Source organism: Colius striatus, chromosome 8 (genome assembly GCF_028858725.1).
Source record: "Colius striatus isolate bColStr4 chromosome 8, bColStr4.1.hap1, whole genome shotgun sequence".
NCBI lineage: Eukaryota > Metazoa > Chordata > Aves > Coliiformes > Coliidae > Colius > Colius striatus.
The window spans coordinates 6536772-6559539 of NC_084766.1; the positions used below are offsets into that span (position 1 = coordinate 6536772).

The following is a 22768-nucleotide window of genomic DNA, read 5'->3' on the forward strand; positions in this document are numbered from 1 at the left end:
AACCCATCTACTTTTTAGGAATGTCTGTTGTAAAACTCAGCTGATCTATATGACTACATCACATCTAGAAAAGTCCTTTCCACGTATTACCTGCCCTGCCATAAAGTACAATTTCCTTTGTTTTAACAAAAGTTGAGAGATTTTTACTATAATTGAGCTGTGTGCATTAGAACCTAATTAGAAGGTGAGGTTTTGGAAGGCAAAGAACTTGTTTTCACTATTTGGTTAAAACTGTATGGAAATCAACATCTGAACTGTGGAAATGAGAAGCTTGGGTGTTAATGGTGGATTTTCACACTTTGTAGCTTGACAAAATTTGCAGATATTACACATTGTTAGAGAAAAAATATATCCTTTCTACAGACTGAAGCTAGCCAAGTATTTAATTCTATGTGTTCAGTCCCTTCACTGGAGCTATTGAGGAAAAATTCTTGTTGGAGTTCTGACTTAATTCAGTTTTGCTTCATCTTGTATAGAGTTTTTTATTCCATCTGGTATGGTAATCAGAAGTAATTCCTTTTATGAATGAATTTGCAGTTGCTACTGTGTCTGTGCAGACACACTAATCTAGAGTTGCCTGTGGGTAGTGCTATCTTAAGCAACCTGCATAGGTAGCATGTGCTTGAAGACAGTGGAGACCTTCGGTTCTCCATTCCATGGTGCTTGGTTTCAGACTTTGCTGGCTAGGCTTGGTTTTTGCAAGCTGTCTGAATACACGAATCAACCTAGTTCTTTAAGTCTTTTTCTTAGTTATGAGGTGTTTGAAAATTCTCTGTGCTTGCTTTCCTGTCACAAGCCTTTCACTGACATCTTACAAGAGGAGAAGTTTTACCTGCAGCAAGCTGGAGGGTTGAAATATGCAACTGCTTCTTGCCTCTCATAGGCAGCACTCCTGTGGTCATGCTCTCTAGCATACAGGGCCTGTGTGAGTGCTTTGTCTTCCCCGCTCTTGACTCTCATTTTAACAGCTCATCCTCGTTGTTTTTCCCCTATACATGGCATTTCTGCAGAGATGGATTAGTTGTAATACTCTGAGAAGCTGTAGCAACAGCTCCAGTTGAACCTTGTCTCAAATGTATGTCAGGAAGCAAGAAAACTGAACTCTGCAGAGCAGGTCAGCTGGTTAATTGTAGGAGTTTTGTTCTTAAGAATAAGACCTCTTATGGGGTACTTATTTAGTAAAGCACTGTGAAAGTGTGGAGAAGGCAAAGCCTATTGTATTCAGCCATCTGTAGACACAGGGGTTTTCTAGGTTACCTCTTGCTCGTTAAGTTGCTGGATGTGCAATCCACAGGCTATGTGTTTAGACTTTTGCGTAAGTTCAGATAACTGTTTCAGTAAAAATGGTTTTGAAAGGGTGAGAAAGCAGATGAATGTCAACTTGCTGATGCAGATCTTCCTAGGCTAACTGTATAGCTAGTTTCCTTTTTGGGTGTCCCTCCCTATTACCACATAAGGGTGCTTAAAGAAGATAAGATTATTAAGCAACAAATACTTAGAGGGAGTTCAGGGTCAGCAGAAGTTGTGGAGCTGACTTTGAACATGTATCTGAATGGCATATGGTACAGGTTACTATAGTACCTTTCTCAGCAGAGCTCAAAAGAGATCTGGAAAAGAAAAATCTTTATTATTGAAATCTGTCACTACCTAATTCTTCTTTCTTTTGCTTCTGTGCAGACGCTGTGCTGTAGAAGATGCACTATTACCGATATTCTAATGCAGAAGTCAGCTGTTGGTACAAATATCTACTCTTCAGCTACAACATTATCTTCTGGGTGAGTACAAAGTGTAGAGACTGAAACAGTTTAGGCATATCTTAGTTTTACTAACTTCCTCTGTTCAAGAGAGCAGTCTGAAATATTTACTTAAAAGCAGGAGACTGATATATATGCCCTGAATTTTGGAATTGAATAAGCCTATCCCATGTGAGAAGGTAATTATTACTGAAAATTATGTGGATACTGATTCCTGCTGTGCACCCTCACAGTGAGAAATTTCTTCCTTGTATCTAAATTAAATCTCTGCGCTTTCAGTTTAAAGCCATTACCATGTGTCCTGTCTCTACATGCCTTTGTCAAAAGTCCCTCTGGCTTTCTTGAGGGTCCCTTTTAGGTACTAAGAGATGTCTTTAAAGTCTCTAGAGTCTTCTCTTCTCCAGGCTGAGCAGCCCCAATTCCGTCAGCTTGTCTTTGTAGGAGATTCCAACTCTCTGATCATCTTCACGTCCCTCCTCTGCATATGCTGCAACAGGTCCATGTGCTTATGTTGGGGAGTTTAATGCTGAACACAGTGCTCCAGGTGGGGTCTTAAAAGAGCAGAGTAGAGGGGGAGAATCACCTCCCTCAACTTACTGGGCATGCTTGTTTTGATGCAGGCCATGGTATGGTTGGCCTTCTGAGCTCACGTGCAAATGCTTTGCAGTAGACATACTAGAGAAGCCTATATTAATTTATTTTGTTTACTGCGATTTCTTAAACCATGTCAGCATTTTTACCACCTAAAATTTAAGATACACAGAATTATTACTTAAATCTGTATTGAACTTCAGTAAAAAAGGAGATTTAGTATCTGAACATAAATTGCAGGCTGCAAGATCTTGTCTCTACTTGTCTGTAATGACTTGGTATTTTGTTTGATTAACCCACATAAACTTCTGGTAAACTAGGTTGGTGTTTCCACATGCTTGGCAGTATTTAAGGTAGAAAATAAGCTTTTTGAGAGCTGCATATATGATGGACAAAACTCTGAATTAATTTAGAGTCATAAGAAAGTCTAGATTTGATGGAACTTCTGGACGTTGTCTGGCTCACTTTTCTGTTGAGAGCAAGACTTGCAGGGTAGGAAATCATAGCTTAAAGAGCTGTGAGTCTCATTGATTTTGTACTCATCAATTTTCTGCTGTCTTTATCCTAATGAGTTTTAGAAGGCTGGATAATACAGAGTGCAATGTTTGTGTATTGTTGAAAATCACAAAACTGTTTGATACTGTCACCACCTCTTGTTTACTATGTAACATGATACTGTAACACTCAACCTTAGGGAGTTTATCCATGCATGGATAACAGGACAGAAAAGATGTGTGTGATTTGTGTAGGAACTTTTTTTATACTAAGGATTAGTAGGGGACAATATTGCCATAGTACAAATGTTCAATAGTAGTAGGATTTTTTTTCCTTCTAGTAACTGAGGATTGCCATGTGGCCTCCTGTCAAAGGCTGTGCTCAAAGGCCACCAGCTCTGTAGTTACTTCTGTATAGTACAGCTTCCATTAATCTGGAGTGGAGTGGAGTAGTCTTAGTAGCTTGCTCAACAAATGGTCTGAGGTTTCTGCTGAAAAGTTATTATTAGGCTGACGTAGTAAATAATGTTTAACTACAGCTCTTGATAAGAGTTCGGCACCTTTAGTTGTAGAACAAGCTATGTAAATGAGTGAGTAGACACTCCTATAGGCAGTGCATGAATCATTTAGCTGACACAATGATTCAGGAGCTTATGACATCCTGCTGGCTGGGATGACTCGTCTAAGTGTCTTTAATTGGACAAATCCATGCTGTATAGAGCAAAGCAAATTTTCTACATGCCTTAAAAGAACTGAAAGTCTACAAGATCAGAAGGGAAATGTAACCATTGAAAAAGGATCGTTTAAGGAAGGAATGTTAGTCTTGATTCATTTTTCTTGGCTTGCAGAGCAGGTGCTTGTGGGAGCTTATTTTGTTGAGCCTTTGTGTTAGTGGGATGGCCACTATGTAGTGGGTATGATAGCATTTTAGATAGGTGTGCACATAGCCTTTTGCCCACTTCAGCTGTTATTGGAGGTATGATGCAGCTCACCTATGTCTCAACTTATGACAGAGTTTATTCACAAACCAGATATTTTCATGTAAATAAGGATTTGCATTTTGTTCTTCTGTCACAAAGATGCATATTGAGTTTCCTGTTGTAGCTCTAAAGGTAATATCAGTGACTGTATAAACTTTATAGTTAAAGCATGTGGTGGTCTAGTGAGTAGTTTACAGAATACTTGAACTCTAGTGGGTGGTTACTTCAATTTGTGTCATGTTCCAAATACAATTCACAGACTGGGGTGGAACAAAATACTGAAGTTAGAGGACAAATATAACTTTTAATAATGGCAATCTCACAGTTTACTCAACCTTTAGAAATCTGTAAAATCTTTATTCTTTGGAAGTGATTTTTTTCAGATGGGCAACTTGACAGTAGAACATTCAGTTCTGTTGACTTTGAGTTATGTACAACTGGTTTGCAAAATCACTTCTTTATTCCTTTATGCTTGGCTTTCTCTTGTAGGAAAGGGAAGAGGGTTACTAGGAAGGACCTGTGTTTCTAGGTATGACTTTAATGTGGGATTACTTTATTTTCATCTTGCTTTTTAAGCATGCTCACATTTAAATTCTCCAAGTACACTTGTTTTAAAGAGCAGTGATGAGGCAGCATTGCAACCATTAAGATAGCCCTGCAGGCAGTGCTTGGAGATTGAAGTGAAATTACCCTACTATAGCAAGACTGGACCTCCTTTTGAGCTTTAAAAGTTGGAATTAATTTTTTGCCAAGTAGCTTTGTTTGTCATAATGAAAGACTGCAGTAATACAAAATGAAGAGCTTGGTTCTGGCATGTTCCTATTTGGAGTAATTTCTCAATTATGCAAGTCCTTCTGTGAAAGCCTTGGTATAGGAAGGAGATGGAAGTGGAGAACTGACCCCACGGGGAGTACAGAGGTGTCCTCTCTTGGGGTGCAGCACTGCGCTGTGCCTTCCAGTGTGCACTTGGGAAGGCAAAGGGAGTAAAAGCTATTTCCTTAATTACTTGTGTCTGATGCTTGTTGCTTTGTCTCCAGTTGAAGGATTTTTTGGGAATAGTCCAAGAATTGCACCTCAGCCAGGACGTGGTTATTTCAATGAAGTGAATGTGTGCTCTGCCAAAGCCTTTTAGGTTGTATGTGAGCTCACTGTCTCAGAGATTGAGAGGAGAGGGTAAAATAGCTTTCAGCTGCTGTCATCTTGATTTATATTCTAATGCTGTGTCTTTCTGTGTGTCTCGTAGGGTTTTTTGATGAAAAAATAAAACTTGTGCTATAGGAGATGTGGCATTTTTACCCTGAATGGGATGATGGAAAGGCAGAAATTCTCTTCAGCTCTGGGAAAGAATTCTGAGCTAATTCTTGAAGAGTAAGAGAAGATTTAGGCTAACATAAGACTTCCGTGGCTTTTGCAGTATGTTGTTTTTCAGGAACATCTGAAACAGCAAGGCTGTGGCAGGAAGAGGAAAGAATCCATCACCAGGTGGTTTCCTGACCAGAGAGGAAAAGTCTGGGAAGAGACAGGGGTAGGAAGGAAGGGCTGTAGGCTGCTGATGGCTCTGGCATTGGTGGAGCTACATTGTGAAATAGGATTGTCTGGGGGATGGAAAGTGTCCTCTAAAATTAACAGTTTGTGCTTACTATAACTGAGTGCAATAGGAGTGTTTTGCTTTTCATTGCTTCTAATCAGACCTTGAGGCAGTCTGACCCAAAATCAGTTTGTGTGCAAGGACTGTCTTGCAAGAATTATGTTAAACACCAACCTAGATTTGATAAACAAATTAGACCTGTTTTCTCAGTAGGGTGATTTTGATAGCATAGTTAAAGGAATTCAAAGTGTAATTGGGAACAGATAATACTTAAGCTAAGTGGTCTTGTGCATGATGTCTGAGTACCGTACATCTCCTGAGCAGAGTTTACAGCTTGGTGTGATATGTTAATAGTGTGGATTTTTCACTTCTAAAGCAGGAAATGACCAAGTGCTGATTGTTAGTTTCAGTTTCCTGTTCAGAGGAGTACAGTGGAGCTGCTTTGTGTATGTTTCCATTTAACCTTTCACGTAGTATATGGCTTAAATGACTCCTCCACAGCATAGGAATGATTTTGGTAGTCTGGTTTGTTCTTGCTTACGTGTCACCCAGATTGTGGTGAAAGGCGGATTTCAAAATGCTTCTCCTTTGAAACAGCTGTCTTACTCATTCTCACTCTGAGAACAGTTTTGGTTAGCATTACTACTTCTCAGGTGCCTGTTCTCCTGTCCATGTGGCCAGTTAGTTCAGGGATCTGATGAAGGTTAAAACTTTTTCTTTCAGTTCAGGTTAGATCAGTTCCCTGTTCTAGCTCAGGGTAGTCACTTGAATGCCTCTGTGCAAGAGTGGTAAAGACAGGATATTTTCCTGGTGCTAATTTTCTGTAGAACTCTTTATGGGAAATACTTAATCATGCTAACTTCAGAGGTAGTTTTATCAACATGATGTGTTTTACAGTAGTTCTCAATGAGATACGTTAAAGTATCTTCCACATGGTATTTAAAGCAAAGAAATCTCATTTAGTTAAATAACTACCATTTTACTTCCATGCAAATTTGGTTGTCTTTGTGCCTGGAAATGTAGTGGCTCATGTATTTCTCATGTAGTTGTAGAGAGCGAGAAGGTCTCCTGTCAGCCTTCCAGCTCCCTCAGTTGCTTCTCATCAGACTTGTGCTCCAAGACCCTTCACCAGTTTCATTGCTCTACAGACATGCTGCAGTACCTCAACGCCTTTTAAAGTTATGTGAGCATAGCAAGGTAGAAAGCTATTTTAAGTAATGAAGGGAAGCTGCCCTCAGTTTGTAGAGAAGTCATTTTAATTTGATTATTGAAATTGGATATTAGACAAATGGCCTAAGCCTGGAGAAAGGGAATAAAAGACTAAAACAAGGATCTTGCTTCATTTTGATAAATATAATTCAGAAATATTGATTATATGAGTGTAAGAGCTGACACAGGATTTGTATGCAGTCAGTTAGATTTGTTGTTTATTGAAAGTATGTAGATGGGCCATTACTTCAGCTTAATTCAGAACAACTTAAGTTAAGGATTCAGAAGACAAAATATATCTCATCAGAGAAGAGGCTAATATAATGAGCCTTGACACTGAGAAGTTAACTTAAATAGGAAATTATCTCAAAATGCGTTAAACATCCTGAAATCTTCATTAGTATGCAGGCAAAAAGCTTAGAGCAAGTCACTGGGACACGGATAATTCCCACTTGCATGCTACTTTGTGGAATTGTTCATTTAGTACTGGGTACTTATTGAGTAATCGTGAGTAATCACATTTGAATATTTTTTTAAAGCAGTTTATAAAATGCAAGAATGCTATGGAATAAAAGCACTCTAAATCCTTTTTGCAAGAGATTGACTCATGGGGAGGAATTTCCCATTACTGTTGTCTGAGATTACAGGCATTGTTTGTTTTACTTGAGCAATGGTGCTACTTGTTAAGTGTTTGAGAATTTATTGATCAGTATATCTAATTAATGTTTTAATTTTGTTTCAGCTGGCTGGGGTGGCTTTCCTTGCAGCTGGTCTGTGGGCGTGGAGTGAAAAGGTAAGGGTAGAGATGACTGGTCTTACTTTGCTGGCTGCTCTCTTCTGCCCTTGCCCCAGTAAAACTATGTCCTTGGGAAGCAGAAAAGGTTCAGTGTAGCCACTGAAGCTCGGGACCGTGGTCTGAACTGAGTTGAGCTGAACTAGAGTTTTGTTCTTGTCCCTGATAAGGTGCTAAACTGTGGCCTTTGTTTAGATTTTTTTTTTAAACTTGTAAGAGGAGAATGCTAGGAAGAATTTAATCTTTATGAATAGTCTTTATGAACTGATTCTCTTTCAAAAGCATGTTTTCCAAAATACACTTATCTACACACCTCTTTTTCTTTAAGAACAAGAAGTACTTCGGACAAACATAACTTTTATGTTAAAAAACCAAAACAAACACACGTGTCTTCAGGACCATCTTTCTGAAGTATTCCATTTTCAAGCCATCTGTCTTCCACTTTCCTCTCCATGGAGTTGCTTAAGTGATTGTGCCTCCATGTAGAGGAATAAAACTGAGGAACATGGTCTAGATGAATAACACTCTTACTTTGGCAAAGGTTTCTTTTCGCTGAATAACTTCCGCAGTCAGAGGAAGTCTGTTCAGCCCTGTACCCACAGAGTTTTCATGTTACAAGAGAAGAGGTGGTATATGTGTGGAAATGAGTAGTTCACCCTCTTGTTATGAATGTAAAAGCATGGCTTCAATATAGCAGCAAGCGGTAGGAAATAGTGACAATTACTAGCAAATTTCCTGATCTGTTTCATAATTAACATTGGAGGGCAGTTACTCTCACTGTTCAGTTGTGCTGCTGAGGAGGAACCCGTTAATTACCATCATAGTGTAACATTTCCTTGAATCAGAGTGCCTTATAGGCAGCAGCTGCCTACATACAGAGAGGTTTGGGATTTGTCCATGTTCTGGAAATGAATGATATCAGTGCTGAAGTATTTACTCTCCTTTTCCTTATGTGTGTGCAGACATTCTCACAACTACATCAGTGATATCATTGATATTTAGTAAGCAGCCTATCTCCACATATAAATGCATTTACCTCCTATTCTGTTCTAAAAGGATTTTCTTTGTAGCCCTTTAGGAAGGGTGTTAAGCTTGCCTTGAATTTATGTTCTCTCATATTCAGATATTATCTTCTGTAAAGAAGCACACAGGATTTGTGTGGTTGGAAATTACTAGCTCACAGCTACCCCCATTTGCCAAAGGGGCCTTATGATATGCTAAAGCTACTAAAAGACAAAGACAGACACTATCTTTTTCTTAAGTTTTGCCTGAACTATTTTTGTTGTTCATCCTTTTTTGCAAGTAAGTACTTCAAAGGTTTTCCTGTCATTTGAATTTGTGAACAGCTCACAAAGTCTGTACATTATTTTTTTTTTTATGTCTATTCTGTGGACAGTCTTTCATATTAGTGCCATTCTTCAGCTATAGTGCCTGCATGGATCTGTCTGTTTACTGATAAACATCTTGGTGAACAATAGCTGGAAGTAAGAGAAAAACATTCAAGAAGCTGTGCTGCAGTCATAAACTCAAAGATAAACTACAGGTGGTGGAGGAGTTTTGAACATCCTGTCTTAGTGTAACGTGAAGTACTTCGGGTCCCTTTAATGTCTCTATTTTTTTTTCTTGTCTTTTTCTACCAAGACTATACTTCATATTGATTCCTGAGCAGTCTTTTCTTCTGGATGTAAATCCTGTGCATCTCTTAGCTGCCAATACAGAAAAATGAGAATACTGGTTTATGAGAGGTGTTGAAAATACCTGGTTTGCCTTAATTGTTTGGGTCAAACCCAGTGTCTTTACCTGGTGTATCTAATTGGCGTATCCTTATTGTATTATATATCAGTTTTGTTATTCTTAAGTCAAAATCTGTGTCTACACAATAAAAACTGAATAGATGTTAATATCTGTCACCCAAGAGAGTGCAAAAATCACTTAAAGTGTATTGTAATAAACTGTTAAATGCAAAATGGATAATACCGAGCCCTCTCATAATGAAAACACAGTTGGGTCGTTTTTTTTAGTGAAACTATTATAAGTAGGACATAAAAGAAGCTCTGGGAAACTAGAGGCTAGTCAGCCTAACTTCATTCTAGCAAGTTCATGGCTAATAGCAAGTGGAGAGAGAGCAGTCAGTTTATTTTGGAGCAAGACTCTTATTTGGAAGTACTTAAAGAGCATGGAGAAATAGGTTGACTGGAACCATTTGAAAGGAAAAAAAAAAAAGGCAAGTACAAAATCCTGTGCCTGAGATGGAGAAACCCCAAGCATGAGTATGGGCTGAGGCTTCACTGCCTAGAAAGCAACTTTGAGAGGAAAAATCCTTGAGCTCCTGTTGGTCATTAAGTTGAATATTAGCTTGAGTTTGGGTGTGGGAAGGATATGGCTGGAAATAGTTGTGAAAGTTTAAATATCCTGGTCATGCAGTGTTTGGTTTAATAGTCTACTGGTTCTACAAAGACATTGAATTAGCCTAGCTAGTCTTGGCATGTCTTCATTGATTGTGTGGTCTGAGCCAAGGTTTGTTTAGATGGGACCATCATTTACTTGTAATGTTGTATTTTGAAGACACGATTTTTGTTAAGTAAGGATTTAAATACAAAATTATATGGATTTTTCCAAGATATTATCTTAGAATGTATATTCTTTGTACTTAATTCTAGAACAAATAACTGAGTAGCAAGATGAGAATTTGCATTCCCTTGACTGAATTAGACTGCTTAGATGAATTACTTTGAGTCTCTCTAAAATCTTTCTCTTATACTTATATGGAAGAGAGAACTTCTTTTGGTGTAAGAATTTTGTCAGGTGTGAAAGGGGAATATTTAGATTATACGTCTGTATTTTTGCAAGATTTTTGAGGATCAGTCATCAAACTTGCACTAGAAGGGGGTATAACTAAAATGTTGAGAGGTAAAAAATCTACTTCCCTAGAAAACCAAACCAAGACTTAACGTCACCCATAACCACCTTTGTGGTTAGAATTTTCTGCTGCCTAAACAGTAGGCTTGGATAAATTTTCTTACTTTTTGTTAAACTTTGAAATTGCAGTGCCCTTCTGTTCTATGGCTTTCCTTTTACCTTGAAACCAAATGAATATTCAATGATAGCTTCGAGCATTTGGCACCATCTTGTGGAAATTTTGTTTGACAAAAAAACCCAGGTGATTTGACAAATAAACCTAAGAGAATATAACAAGAAGTTAACTGCTCTGGATTTACTTATTAAAAGAGTTAATAGCTGTAACTTTTTGGATTAGTACTACTTCTACTAGGGTCAAGAAAATTGTTGTTGTCAATAACAGTTTTACAATAAGACTTTTGTATGTGGATCCCTATTGGCAATCTCAAGAGTTTGCAATCAGTTTCATGGAGAAATCATGGACATCCAGAAGGAATATTAAACAAAAAACATGCTTATATTAATCACTTTTTTCTGTTATCCTGTTTTTTTCCCTTTCAGGGTGTATTGTCTGATCTGACAAAGGTGACTGGTCTTCATGGTCTGGACCCAGTGGTGCTTGTCTTATTGGTGGGAATAGTGATGTTTACTTTGGGATTCGCTGGTTGTGTAGGAGCACTGAGAGAAAACATCTGCCTTCTGAAGTTTGTAAGTAACGTCATTATGGGATTGAATTATTATGGGTGTGAAAGCTGGGAATGGGGGATGAAGACCTAGTAGTAAACCCAGGTAATTAATTTGTAGAATTTGGTTTATCACAATGTATATAGTAAGCTTACTTCCCTGATCAGCCTCTGAGTAATAGCATTGAAAGCAGTGTAGGTTCAAGCCTGTGTATATTTTTCCCCTTTCTGGAAAATGTTTCTTCCCTTTTTTATTCATTCTGTTATACAGTGATGTTGTTATAGTATGTATACTACAATCTAACATTATGTATATGATATCACAAAATACAATGTTCCGGAACATAGTCAGGAATTGGAGAGGAGATGACAGTGGCCGAGGGAGAGCAAAATCCCTTAAAAACTTGAAAATTTCTTCTAAGTGTTTGGTGGACAAAACTTGGACATTGGTGTCTGATGCAAAATCCTTTAAATGGTTATTTTTTTATGCTGAAGCTGCTTCTTTGATTCAGATCTGAAAACAGTTAAGCTGAAAAAAAAATAGGAAACTGGAAACAATCCCAAGTAGCATCAAGACTACTTTAGACCCGTGTCTTGTAGATTTTAATTTATTAATATTGTCACTGTTGTGCATAGTGACTGTGGTACAATGTTCATCTTATTGTCATTCATGCAACCAAAGAAAAGGTAACTACCTCATGAGGGCATCTTTACATTGTATTCTCATTTAACAGTCTGTGTTCTCACGGTATCTGTACTGAGTGAGTGTTTTAATTATCTGTATCTATTTCTGGTGGACTTGGGAGTAGATAGGTATTCAAAATCAATGGATGTTTTCTGACTTGGAACTTTTTTTACAGTTCTGTGGAGCAATTGTGTTTATATTCCTGCTGGAGATGGCAGTGGCAGTTCTGGCTTTCCTGTTCCAGGACTGGGTGAGGGACAGGGTCAAGGAATTCTTTGAGAATAACATTAAATCCTACCGAGATGATATTGACCTCCAGAATCTCATAGATTCACTGCAGAAAATTGTAAGTTTATATCCTGTCACTTCTTTCATGTGTTCTAGGAGAATGTGGATTTGGATGCTTTCTTTTTGTTACAGATTTGTTATATTCTGTAGTTGATAGTGCCATGTTACAGATGTACACTTTTACTCTTTCAACATCAAAAGTATCAGGCATATAGTATTCTGAAATACAGTGCTGTTCTAACTGTGGATGTGGAAGCTCTGCCAGGAATCCATCTGCCTGTTGACTTTCTTGACTTTATTCTGATCAGTATTGCATCAATTTGAGAAGTGTGAAACAGAAAAACACTGTATCCTGAAAAAAGTATGCAGTGGAACTAGTAGTCTGCACTTTTACTTTAGAAGTCACTGCAGCACAGTGCATCTTCTGAGATGCACCTCATCTGAAGCAAAGTGGATTTTTGTGAACTAGGAAAGGCCAGTATCTAGTCAGGCAGTTCTCTAGGAAAGTTGAAACAATTTTACAATTTTGTAATCCTAAAATAGTTAGTTACCAGGAGATAGTGATGTAATCCAGGAGATGACGAGGCTAATGCTAAGGCTAAAGCTGGTGGCTTTCGTTCAGTCAGTTGCTTTTGTAATTATACCCACTAAAAAAAACCAGCGAGGATGTCTTTTGGCATTTGTTTGAGTGTGATTATAAAATTATATATGGAGAGAGTATGTATGTAAGGACAAAGAGGTAGGATCACAGAATCTCAAGGACTGGAAGAGACCTCGAAAGCTCACCTAGTCCAACACCCCTAGTTATCTCCCTTTTTCTTTTTTTTCCCCCCTCTCTTACAAAAGAAGGTTATTTTTGTCTGTCTTCCATCTTCTAGAAGATCACAGCTGTGCTTACAGCTCAGTTCAATAGCAGAGCATGTTTTAGAGTGGATATCAGTTTGGTCAGCTGTATATTACCAGCAGCGTACCTGTCTTGTTCATTCACTCTTGTGTGCATTGATATGGAAGCATCCTTAAGCTGCCCGGATGGATTTCAATGCTATTTTGCTTTAGCTTTTGATGCTAAGGGCACCTTTATGTAAGGTAGAGCTCCTCTTAGCTCTGACCAGCACCAGTAATTGTCTTGGTGGTGTCTACTCTGTTGTTGTCCATTCTGTTTATCTAGGTTCAATGCAGTCAGCCAGGTTAATACGTTAAGCTGTTTACAGTTGAAGTCCAGCTAAGTACTTCTCATTGAAAATAAAAGTCTGAGCTTACTATAAGGAGTTCACTAGCTAGATTAAAAAGCTAATAAACCTAAAAAAGGAAAGTCTAGAAAGGTCTGAATTGGCCTGTCATTGATCCATACATCAAAGTACTGAGGAAGGGGAGGAAGTATCCAATGGGGATTAGCAAATGGACTTCTCCAAGGGTTGTACAACAAGGTGCAACAGTGTGTTCAAATGCTTCACTAAGCTCATCTGCTGAGGAGCCACACTCCTTAGGCTGACTTGTTCTGTTCTCTGTGTGCCATGGGACCCAGAGAGCTTCTTTTAGGTAGCTCTTTGCTCTGGCTTACTGAATTACTTTTAGGCCTGTAAGTGACCTCATAGTCTTTTACCTTTATCATGTTTAGTGGGGGTATGGCTGTTTCTAAAGACATAGATGTGTGAGGGGAAGAGGAACTATAAAGACAAAAAGCCTCTCTTGCTTTCTTCATGGAGTATTAGTGACTTTATCTGGGCGTTTTTTCTATTCTGACTGTTCTGTTCCTGTGAAAACTATGTAAATGATTCTGCTCTCTATTCTCATCTGTGTCTCTCAACTTAGTAACGTCTAAATCCATTTATTAAGCTTTGGTGGTCCCAGAGACAGGTTAATAGGAGTTTTGTGAAGATGGGCAGTGGGCAGAGTAGAGATGCCAGAGAGATCCCAAGAGGATGGAACTTCATGAGGTAGCAGGAAAATCTGTATGATGATACAACAGTTCAAGTACTCAAGTGTAGAGAAAGATTTGTACCCTTACATGTCCAGACCAGTAAACTACAAAGCATAACTTAAGAAACTAGCTTTCACTAGTTCCAGGAATGCACATTCCTTGAAATACTGGAATTTCCCCAACCTGCAGTTATGGTAATTACACTGTTTAGGTCAAGAAACTTAGGTGAAATACTTATACAGTTAACTGACCTTTGAACTAGTGGGATGAGACTTTACCAGTTAATTTGTCTGGATATGAGAGCCTTATTTAAAAGAAAAGTATGTTCACAAATGTTCAGATAGACTTCTTACAGTAAAGAGGGAGAAGACAACTTCTTGATTCATGAGGACTTAGGGATGGAGGCACAAATTTAAAGAAACATTTTTCATAGTTTTTTTGGGTTTGGTTGACTAAGAAATAATGGGATACAAAGCATTTGTGTAATGTGTTCTGTTGCACTATTTCTGGATGTACACTGGCTGCATCAGGCAATTACATCCAAAGTGATAATTTTTATGAATTGGTTTGTCATGCTGACACCTATTTCCAGGAGCAGTATGCTGAATGTATTGCTTTGATTTCATAGATCCCCTATATTGATTACTCGCTTTTTACTCTGATACTGCCATTGATTCTGCACAGCTTTAGAGAAAGGGAAGATGATGAACAACTATTATTCCAGAAAGTTCATTCAGTGGATAAATTGTCTCTAAAATACTCCCTAAATGTTAAATGTTTATCTCTCGCAGAACCATTGCTGTGGTGCCCAAGGCCCAGATGACTGGGACTTCAACATATACTTCAACTGCAGCAGTGAAAGCAAAAGTCGTGAGAAGTGTGGCGTTCCTTTTTCCTGTTGTATACCTGATCCTGCTGTAAGTCGTTTCCTGGCTTTGTATTGTTCTGATATTGTTGGACAGTTACAAAAGGATGTACTTCCTGCATAAGGTGTGATAACTAGGGCTTTAAAAGATCATCTAAATGATTAAAAATTACTGTTATGCAGACAAACTTGTATGTTTCTGCTCCATCCTTTTTAGAGTCCGAATGTATCAATCTGTTATGCTGGTGAAAATGTATTGTCATTAGGAATTCAACCTATTTTTGTGTGGCTTGAGTCTGCAAGTATTGGTGGCCGATGTATTATTTTTTTTTTTTTTATTCCCAGTCCATTGTTTCCTTGAATTCCTTGGTCTCTTATCTGGCCTGTAAGGACATTGAGAGCATTATTCAATCAGTATATTTGTCTCAGTTAGAATCAATGTTACACTACCCCTGTGCCAGAAAAGTAGGAGTAACTCCATTTCCTGATTGTTTATCAGCAGCTAGTAAAGTGCTCCTGTGCAAACACAATTGAAAGCATTTGAATCAATTCTCTATTTTTTGGCAAGATTTAGGTGCTTGCTCTTGAAATCTGTTTATTAAACTTTGGGAATCTGACCTTTTCAGTGGGAACCAAAATATGGAGGTAGAAGCTAACATACAATACTGCATTAGTGGGAATAGTTGCAGCTCAAAGTCAGTCCAGGAATCCTCATACAGAGCAAATGGTCATTGGTAGGCTGTACTAATGCTTTTGTTCATCTTGGAAATCAGCCAGGGAAAGACTTTGTTAGGGAAATACTCCATATTACCTAGTAATGATTTTCTACTTTCATTTGGAGCAATACTATTCCACTGTAACTTTTTCTGTTGCTGATATTGTATTTAAGGAGGTGTAAGTATGTTTAAATCTTGTTACTACGGGATTCTATTCTCAGTATTTTAATATAATGCACTATGCATTGTGTATACATATGTTTTCATAAGTCTCAAACAGAAAAAACTACAAGTGTCTTACGAGGAATGTCTTTGCATCTTTGGAGATATAAATATTGTCACTGAGTGGTGTGGGATTGTGACCTGGAAGATCTTTATGATTGTTCTGCTTGGGATCTGCAATTGAAGTGTTTTGTCTTCAAGACCGAGTATATCTTGGAGCTCAGTTATATGTGAGATGTTGGGTGGGTCAAGTAGCTTGCAGCAGGTACCTTTTTTTAACTGATGAAGATAGCAAGTTTTATAGCACTTAATGATGGAGTTGTAAGGTATGTTTCTCAACTGCATGTAAATAAACAATCCTGGTACCTTTATTGTTATCTCAGTGTTCAGGTGTTATGTGAAATATCTAGCATGAACTGATGGTGGAAATGCAGATGTCTTATCTGTGTGCTGACAGTACAGTTGCAATGCTTGATGTTAAAGAGTCTTTGCTAGCTGAAAGCAAAGTGATAGAAGAAGCTGGAACTTCCTGTAGGGGATGTTTTCCTGCTAGCATACACCTCTGCTTTGTCGTTATGTGTGTTATGCTAGTGCTTTGCTCATTTGTACTAAAAACTGATTCTTAAAACTGTTGGCTCAGGCAGACCTGATCTGTTTGTCTGTGAATCTAAAAGACAGAAAAACTTCCTGTGAACAGAAGTGAGTAGAATTCAGTTGATTTACTTGAATCTTTTTTTGCTTTGTAGCAAAAAGTTGTGAATACACAGTGTGGCTACGATGTCAGAAAAAAGGTAAGATGCTGGGATCTTGCTCTGTGCCTGCATAGGCAAACATAAAAGTGGTAAAATTGCTGATAGAGATGTCAGTTTAAAATTCTAGGAACTAATGGGCTGTGCTACATCACACTACAAATAGTGCAGCAGAAATTTTCACTTGTACTGTGAAAACATGGAGAAAACAAGTGATGGAAGAGTAAAGGGAAAGGTGTGTTTCAGATAGGGGTAGGACCCTTGTTTTAAATGTGCCTTCCAGTTGTTAGTTGTAACAGTCTAACTCTGAATTCTGTTATCTGTTAATTCGAAAGTGTTCTAATAACAGGACTTGTAGGAAGATACATCAATGTCTGACTTTCCCTGATTTTAATATAGGTATGTGTATTTCTGGAGTCTGGCTGATCTTATAATAAACTTGAGCAGTAAAGTAATATTCTTCTTTTCTACCTTCAGAGCAAGAGCCAATGGGATGATCAGATTTTTGTCAAAGGCTGTATTGTTGCTCTGGAAGCTTGGCTACCTCGAAATATCTATATTGTTGCAGGTGTCTTCATAGCTATCTCACTGCTCCAGGTTAGTTGGTTTTTGTTATGCCACTTAGCAAAAAGTTTCAAGTTTGCAGATACAGACCTGCTGAAGGTAGAAATAGTTATGGAAATGGGTAAATATTTTTACACTGATTAAGTATGAAAATAATATGGGAAAAAATTATAGGGACTTAGAGTAAAAATATCTGATATCAACTAGTTTAAATCTGTTGATTATGTTCTTCAAAGCAAGGAAAATCATTATAAAAATACAAAGTAATTCTAATACATACAGCACAGGATGACTGTGATGTATATTGTTATATATTAATATGTGCTAATACATTGGTATTTTATAAAAGAATGTAATACAATAATATTTCTTACATTTCAATATGAGAGAGGAGAAATCAGGTCATCTTCTCTAGTAGATCTGAAGTACAGCCTTCAGTCACAAATGCAAAATGACTAAAATATGATTCTGTCCTTCATGCTAAGATTACCACTCAGCTTGCTGTGACCTGTAGCATACTACTTGAAAATGCATCAAAGAAAAAGAACCCAAATTCTCTGTAAAACATAGCAGATTACTTTTTTCAAAGTGAATTCTGCTTTCACTGTGTCAGTTGTTTACACTTAATTTCTTTGCTGTAGCACTGCTTCACTTCAGTGGGAAATAACAACTTTGTAAATCTAATACAGAATGTATTTTTCCATTTAACTGAAAATAGTTGAGCGTAGTGTGCTGGCAGAATACTTTTAACCCAGCCATGGCAATACTGCCCTCTGCTTGGGTTTTGATGTTTTATTAGTAGTGCTTCTGTGGCTAGGAGATAGCTGTCCTGAGGACAATGCTTTCAGTTAGAAATATCTTCAAGATATGAATTCTAATCTTCTGTCAGTGTGTTGACTGACAGTAACCTGATGTTGTTATTCTTATGTCCTGGCTCTCTGTGAAACCACTTTGTCACGTGTGTTTTCAAATTGAGTTGGTCTTGTGTATTAAATTGACAAGACTGAGTTACATGCAGCCTGACTGCTGCTTCTAAAACAAATATTTTGACTTCTCCAAAACTTCACCCCAGTCTCCCTGAAATATTCTTGGAACAACAGAAACGTGCTGAGTTGTGAATACATCTTTCATTTGTAAAAGAAGATTTCTCTAAGAACTTGAGTGAATGTTAAAATTCAGATTTCAGTGTCTTAATCTGGGACATTTCACACTACTGTTTGTGACAAGAATTTAATTTTAGTGAAGGTAAATATGTATTTGAAAAAATGGTTTAGAAAATAGACTCCTATTATCCCAAGTTGTGGAATGAGTGAAAATGCCTGATTTGTGACACTGGCAATTGGTAAGTTTGAGTATTTTAAGGCTCAAACTTGGCTAAATGGATTTCTTCCAACTCTAGGACATCTAGAATCTTATTTTTTAATGCTTCTAAAGTGTTACATGAAAGTATCTTTCTTCTGAGTCTTAGTTCCTGTAAGATTCTACTGCTTTTATTACTTTTAATAATAGTCATACTTTGATGGATGATCCTGCCTATGAAATATCTGAACCTGGAAACACTTTTATGAGTTAATACCTTTATGCAGAGGAGTAGTTGCAGTGACATCAGTACAATGTAATAGGAGCACAGAAGTAGGTTCCCATTCTGCAGCAATGAGTAATAGTAATAGGGTCCAATTTTTAAAAAGTGTTGCAGATTAGTACATGACAAATGTTTCATCTCATAAATGATTTGTTTTTTGTCTTTTTAGATTTTTGGGATTTTCCTAGCCAGGACATTGATTTCTGATATTGAAGCTGTAAAGGCAGGTAATGCCTTCTGAATGTAAAACCAGACACATGTTGCAAATAAGTGTATTTTACGCTTTTTGTTCGGACACCGTGGTGGAAGAAATACACACACCGTGAAATACTTCCTCTTGTTAAAAACTGTATGTGGATTTTACCCAGCTCATACTTTTTGTTAGAAGCAGGTACAAAAAAATTTCTGAACATACACCTGTCTACCTTTTTTCTAACAAGACAACTCAGTGCACCAGCATTGATCTCGGAGGAAGAAATGGAATTTCACAAGACATTGTTGAAACACTTTAGAGATTGTAGCATGGAGAAATGAAACTACTGTAAACCCTTTTCTTGAAGGATTAATGTGAAGATTGTTCTGTTTTCACTCCCAACTGTCATCAGTCTCAAAATATAATCTTTTCAGAAGATGTGCTGATTCCTTCAGAATCTTGAAATCCTTTTAACCTCAACAGTAGACTCATGCAGTCATTCTGTGGCAAGATATCCAGCAACCATAATCATCATGGTATGGGAAATTGGAAAAAGTAACAAAATTGTCTATCTCTTCAATTGATTTTCAGTTGTGCAGAAGTAGGGATATTTCTATTTGACTGAGAATAATGTAGATGTCTCAGGAGCAGAACCTTGTGCTCAGCATCAGAGCTTGAGAAACCCACGCTGTTTTGAAAATGCAAATCTTCTCTCAAGAAGGGAAAGATCTGACCATCTGTGGGTTTCTAACATCTAATGCTACATTTCAAGCAAGGGAGTGTGAACCCCTGATGCTGTTTCCTGTCAGAAAAAAAAGTAAATATTCTTTATTTAGAGAACAAAAAAACTCTTTAAATATGCCTAGCTTTGTATTGATCAGTAATGTCTTTGAAAAGCTCTGTCTGCAGAAATTTCAAAATCCAGCTTGCTTCAGTAGCAAGGTAGTGAGCGTGCTGTGCTAGCTGCTGGTGGGTCTTGCCTTTCCTCTAGTTACTATCACAACTGCTATATTGATGTTCACAAGTCCTAACTGCCAATATCAGGACTGATGAAAACCACTTAAATTCAGTATTGATCCCTATGGAAATCTATTTTTTTAACGAGGAAATAAGCATTTAGTGAGAGATTAAGAGCTGTTGCATTTTTACATCTTCTTTGAAGCTCTTGAGTCATCAGTTGTTCTGATACATGGCTCAAATGCCAGTCACAGTATGGTGAACCAGAATGATTTCTTGAGAGCAGTTTTCTTCATCAGCCTGAACTATTCCTGACGAAGTAATTTTTTTTTTTTGTAGACAGGAATAAAACTAAACTCTCTTCTTCCTGCCCTCTCTTCTTGGGGGTTCAATAAATGGCTCTGTAGTTCAGTAACAGTTCCATTCTTCTCTAAAGGACTTTGGCATAATATTTTTTGCTTTAAGATAGAAGTATATGACCTAAAAGTTCTTGAAAGTAGCTTGTAGCTGTCATTTTTACAATGGGCCATATAACTAACCATATTTACTGCTTCCAGTGACACTAATTTTTTCAGGGAGAGCAGGTTTATTTACAGTGCCTAACATAGTGTAAATTTTAGAAAAAATATATTTTTGTAATGATATTTTACTACATGTAGTCTGCCTGAAGGATTTAATACTTGTATTTCCAAAGTATATGGGTTTCTTAGGAAGCCAAACTTTTATGTATTTCTCAAAGTCTTTTTTTTTTATTATTATGCATATATTAATGAACGTTTCACTGGCAAAAGCTGATCAGCAGTTAGATTCTTCCTGTCTGCACTGATTATCCAGACATCCTTTTTAATCTGTGCAGCATTTCACAGACAATGCTGTACTTGTCGTGTGTACGTAGGTCAGCTTTCATAGTTCTTTTTCTGTCCAGTGATTGAGACACAACAGGAAAAGGAAGCTTGTCTAAGGATGGCTGATTTCCTTACAGTGGCAGAGAACAGTATGCTATTACTCATTTGAAAACCTGAGAGTAAAATCCTGAGAAGTGCACTGTGATATATTTTTTGTTTTAGATTTGATATACAAGGAAACAATAGCAGTGGATCACTGAGAGAAGAGACAGAGGCATTTCTTCTGTAGAGCCTTGAATCTGAGGTCTGTAGTATTTGTTGAATCTAGGCCATTAGGAGATGCCAAAAAAATAGAATGCTTTTACTGCTACTTTGCAAGTAGCAAAGCCATGTCCAACAGCCTTTGCTTTAAGCTCCGGTGCTTGAAATTTGACAATGCCTCATCAACCAGCTGGCTCTGAGGTTGTGTGTAATAATCTTGTGTATGTAAAATTGGAGGAGGATGCTTTCTGTTTGTAACTTTTTATTTGTAAAACATTGCATTGAAAATTGCATCTTGGGAGTATGTTCCAGTTTGCCACTTTTTGACACAGAAAGCTTCTAATACTGGCAAATATCTTTAGCAGTTGGTGAAAATCCTCATGGTGTCAAAAATGCCTCGATCACACACTGAAATGAGCTACTGAGAAGAGCCAGTGTCAGATCGGGATTCCTGTGTCTGCAGATCTTGCCAAGTTGCCTGAAGACAAATGAATACTTTGGTTTCATTTTCAAGTACTGTTTGTATGCAAAACAATTTAATTGAAGTGTTGTCTTTCCACAGTTTGTTCTTATTGGTTTTGACTGTATTAACACCAGCTGTGTATCAATGCTCCAGTTATTTGGAAATGAATTCAAGAGACCAAGTTCAAACCTGTTTGCAGAACTTTAAATTCATGGTGATTTAACTGTGGATAAACTCTGCTTATTCAGTATTGCTTTTAAAACCTGGAGGCTCTAGACTGGTTTGTATCTAGGCATGGAAGTGGAACCGCTATTTGTGATCCACATGGCTAGTGCAATTTCAGACTTGGAATGAAAATACTTTCTTACCACTTTGTACTTAAGTTATATTTAACACATTCTCTGTGGATTTGCAGTGACTTCATGGCTGAAGATTCAGGTTGTGGTTTAAAAATCTTGTCATCAAAAGCAGTTAGGTGTGAGCTGGGCTCTAAAACCTTGAAGGAGAAGCAATTCAATGATGTCATGAAGAGAGGTTTGATAAATTGTTGAGGTTGAGATTTCAGTGATTGCATTTGGAACAACTCCACAAACACTACAATGGAAACAAGGTTTTTAATGAAGATGTCAAATATGAGATCAGACTTGAATAACTAGACTGAGAGAAGGAAACTGTTCGGTGTAATTACTTTTATTTCTCAGAAATGAGCACAGTCTGTTTTGGTGAAGCAACCTATTTATTTGTCAGCATGTTTGATGGTGCAACTGCCCTTTTGCTTCTATTAATATACCTGCATTTGGACACAGTTTCCTTGTACATGAAGAGGAGAATGAGAATAAGCACTGAAAAAACTCCAGTGACTAAAGGAGCTTCGGTTGCCTCCTGAAAACCTGAAGTTTCCTTCCCAAGTGGTCTTTAGTTTTGATGATCCTCATACAGTGCTGTGTGGATTGACCTGTATCTCCAGTCTACTGAGGTTAATGTGGCAATTGGCTTGTATATAGAATTGCCTTGTTTTTTGTCTCCCCATTCCATCCTTTCTTCGCATTTCCCCTTGTGACTTATGCAGCTTGAACATTGTTTAGCCAGTCTCTTCTGAGATGGCTTTTCTGAGCATTTTCAGTATTTTTGTTTCTCAAGCCTTAAATTTGATTAAATAAAATCTAATGTTTTGTACTTCTGGAGTTTGATTTCTAAGATCTGTTACCTGGGATCACTGGTATTTCTCTCTCAAAAGTTTTCACTGACTCCTGAGCCTGCAACTTGTGGATAACAACAGAAATGGTAAATGTCTGCTGCTGTTTGTGTATGTTTTGCTGAAACTAATTTTTGGGGTTTTTTTTTCCCAGTATAGGATACTGAATAGCAGATGACACTGGTGCTTTTCTTTTCATTGTTAATGGAAAGCCATGAATAAGTGAAGAGCTGCAGAATGATGTAAAGAAATTATTATCTCTGGACAGACAA

The 22768-nt window shown here is 37.6% G+C and overlaps 1 protein-coding gene across 1 annotated transcript in view; it reads left to right on the forward strand.

Annotated features, from left to right (window-relative positions):
* The window catches only part of TSPAN14 (tetraspanin 14), a 34521-nt gene extending 12044 nt beyond the window's left edge, over positions 1 to 22477 (forward strand). Inside the window, exons 2-9 of the mRNA XM_062000746.1 lie at positions 1678 to 1775; positions 7359 to 7409; positions 10869 to 11015; positions 11851 to 12021; positions 14676 to 14801; positions 16434 to 16478; positions 16914 to 17033; positions 18752 to 22477. Of these exons, the coding sequence (XP_061856730.1) occupies positions 1695 to 1775; positions 7359 to 7409; positions 10869 to 11015; positions 11851 to 12021; positions 14676 to 14801; positions 16434 to 16478; positions 16914 to 17033; positions 18752 to 18823 (813 nt within the window). The 5' untranslated portion in view covers positions 1678 to 1694 and the 3' untranslated portion in view covers positions 18824 to 22477. The remainder of the gene's footprint in view (positions 1 to 1677; positions 1776 to 7358; positions 7410 to 10868; positions 11016 to 11850; positions 12022 to 14675; positions 14802 to 16433; positions 16479 to 16913; positions 17034 to 18751) is intronic.
* The last annotated feature ends 291 nt before the right edge of the window (positions 22478 to 22768 follow it).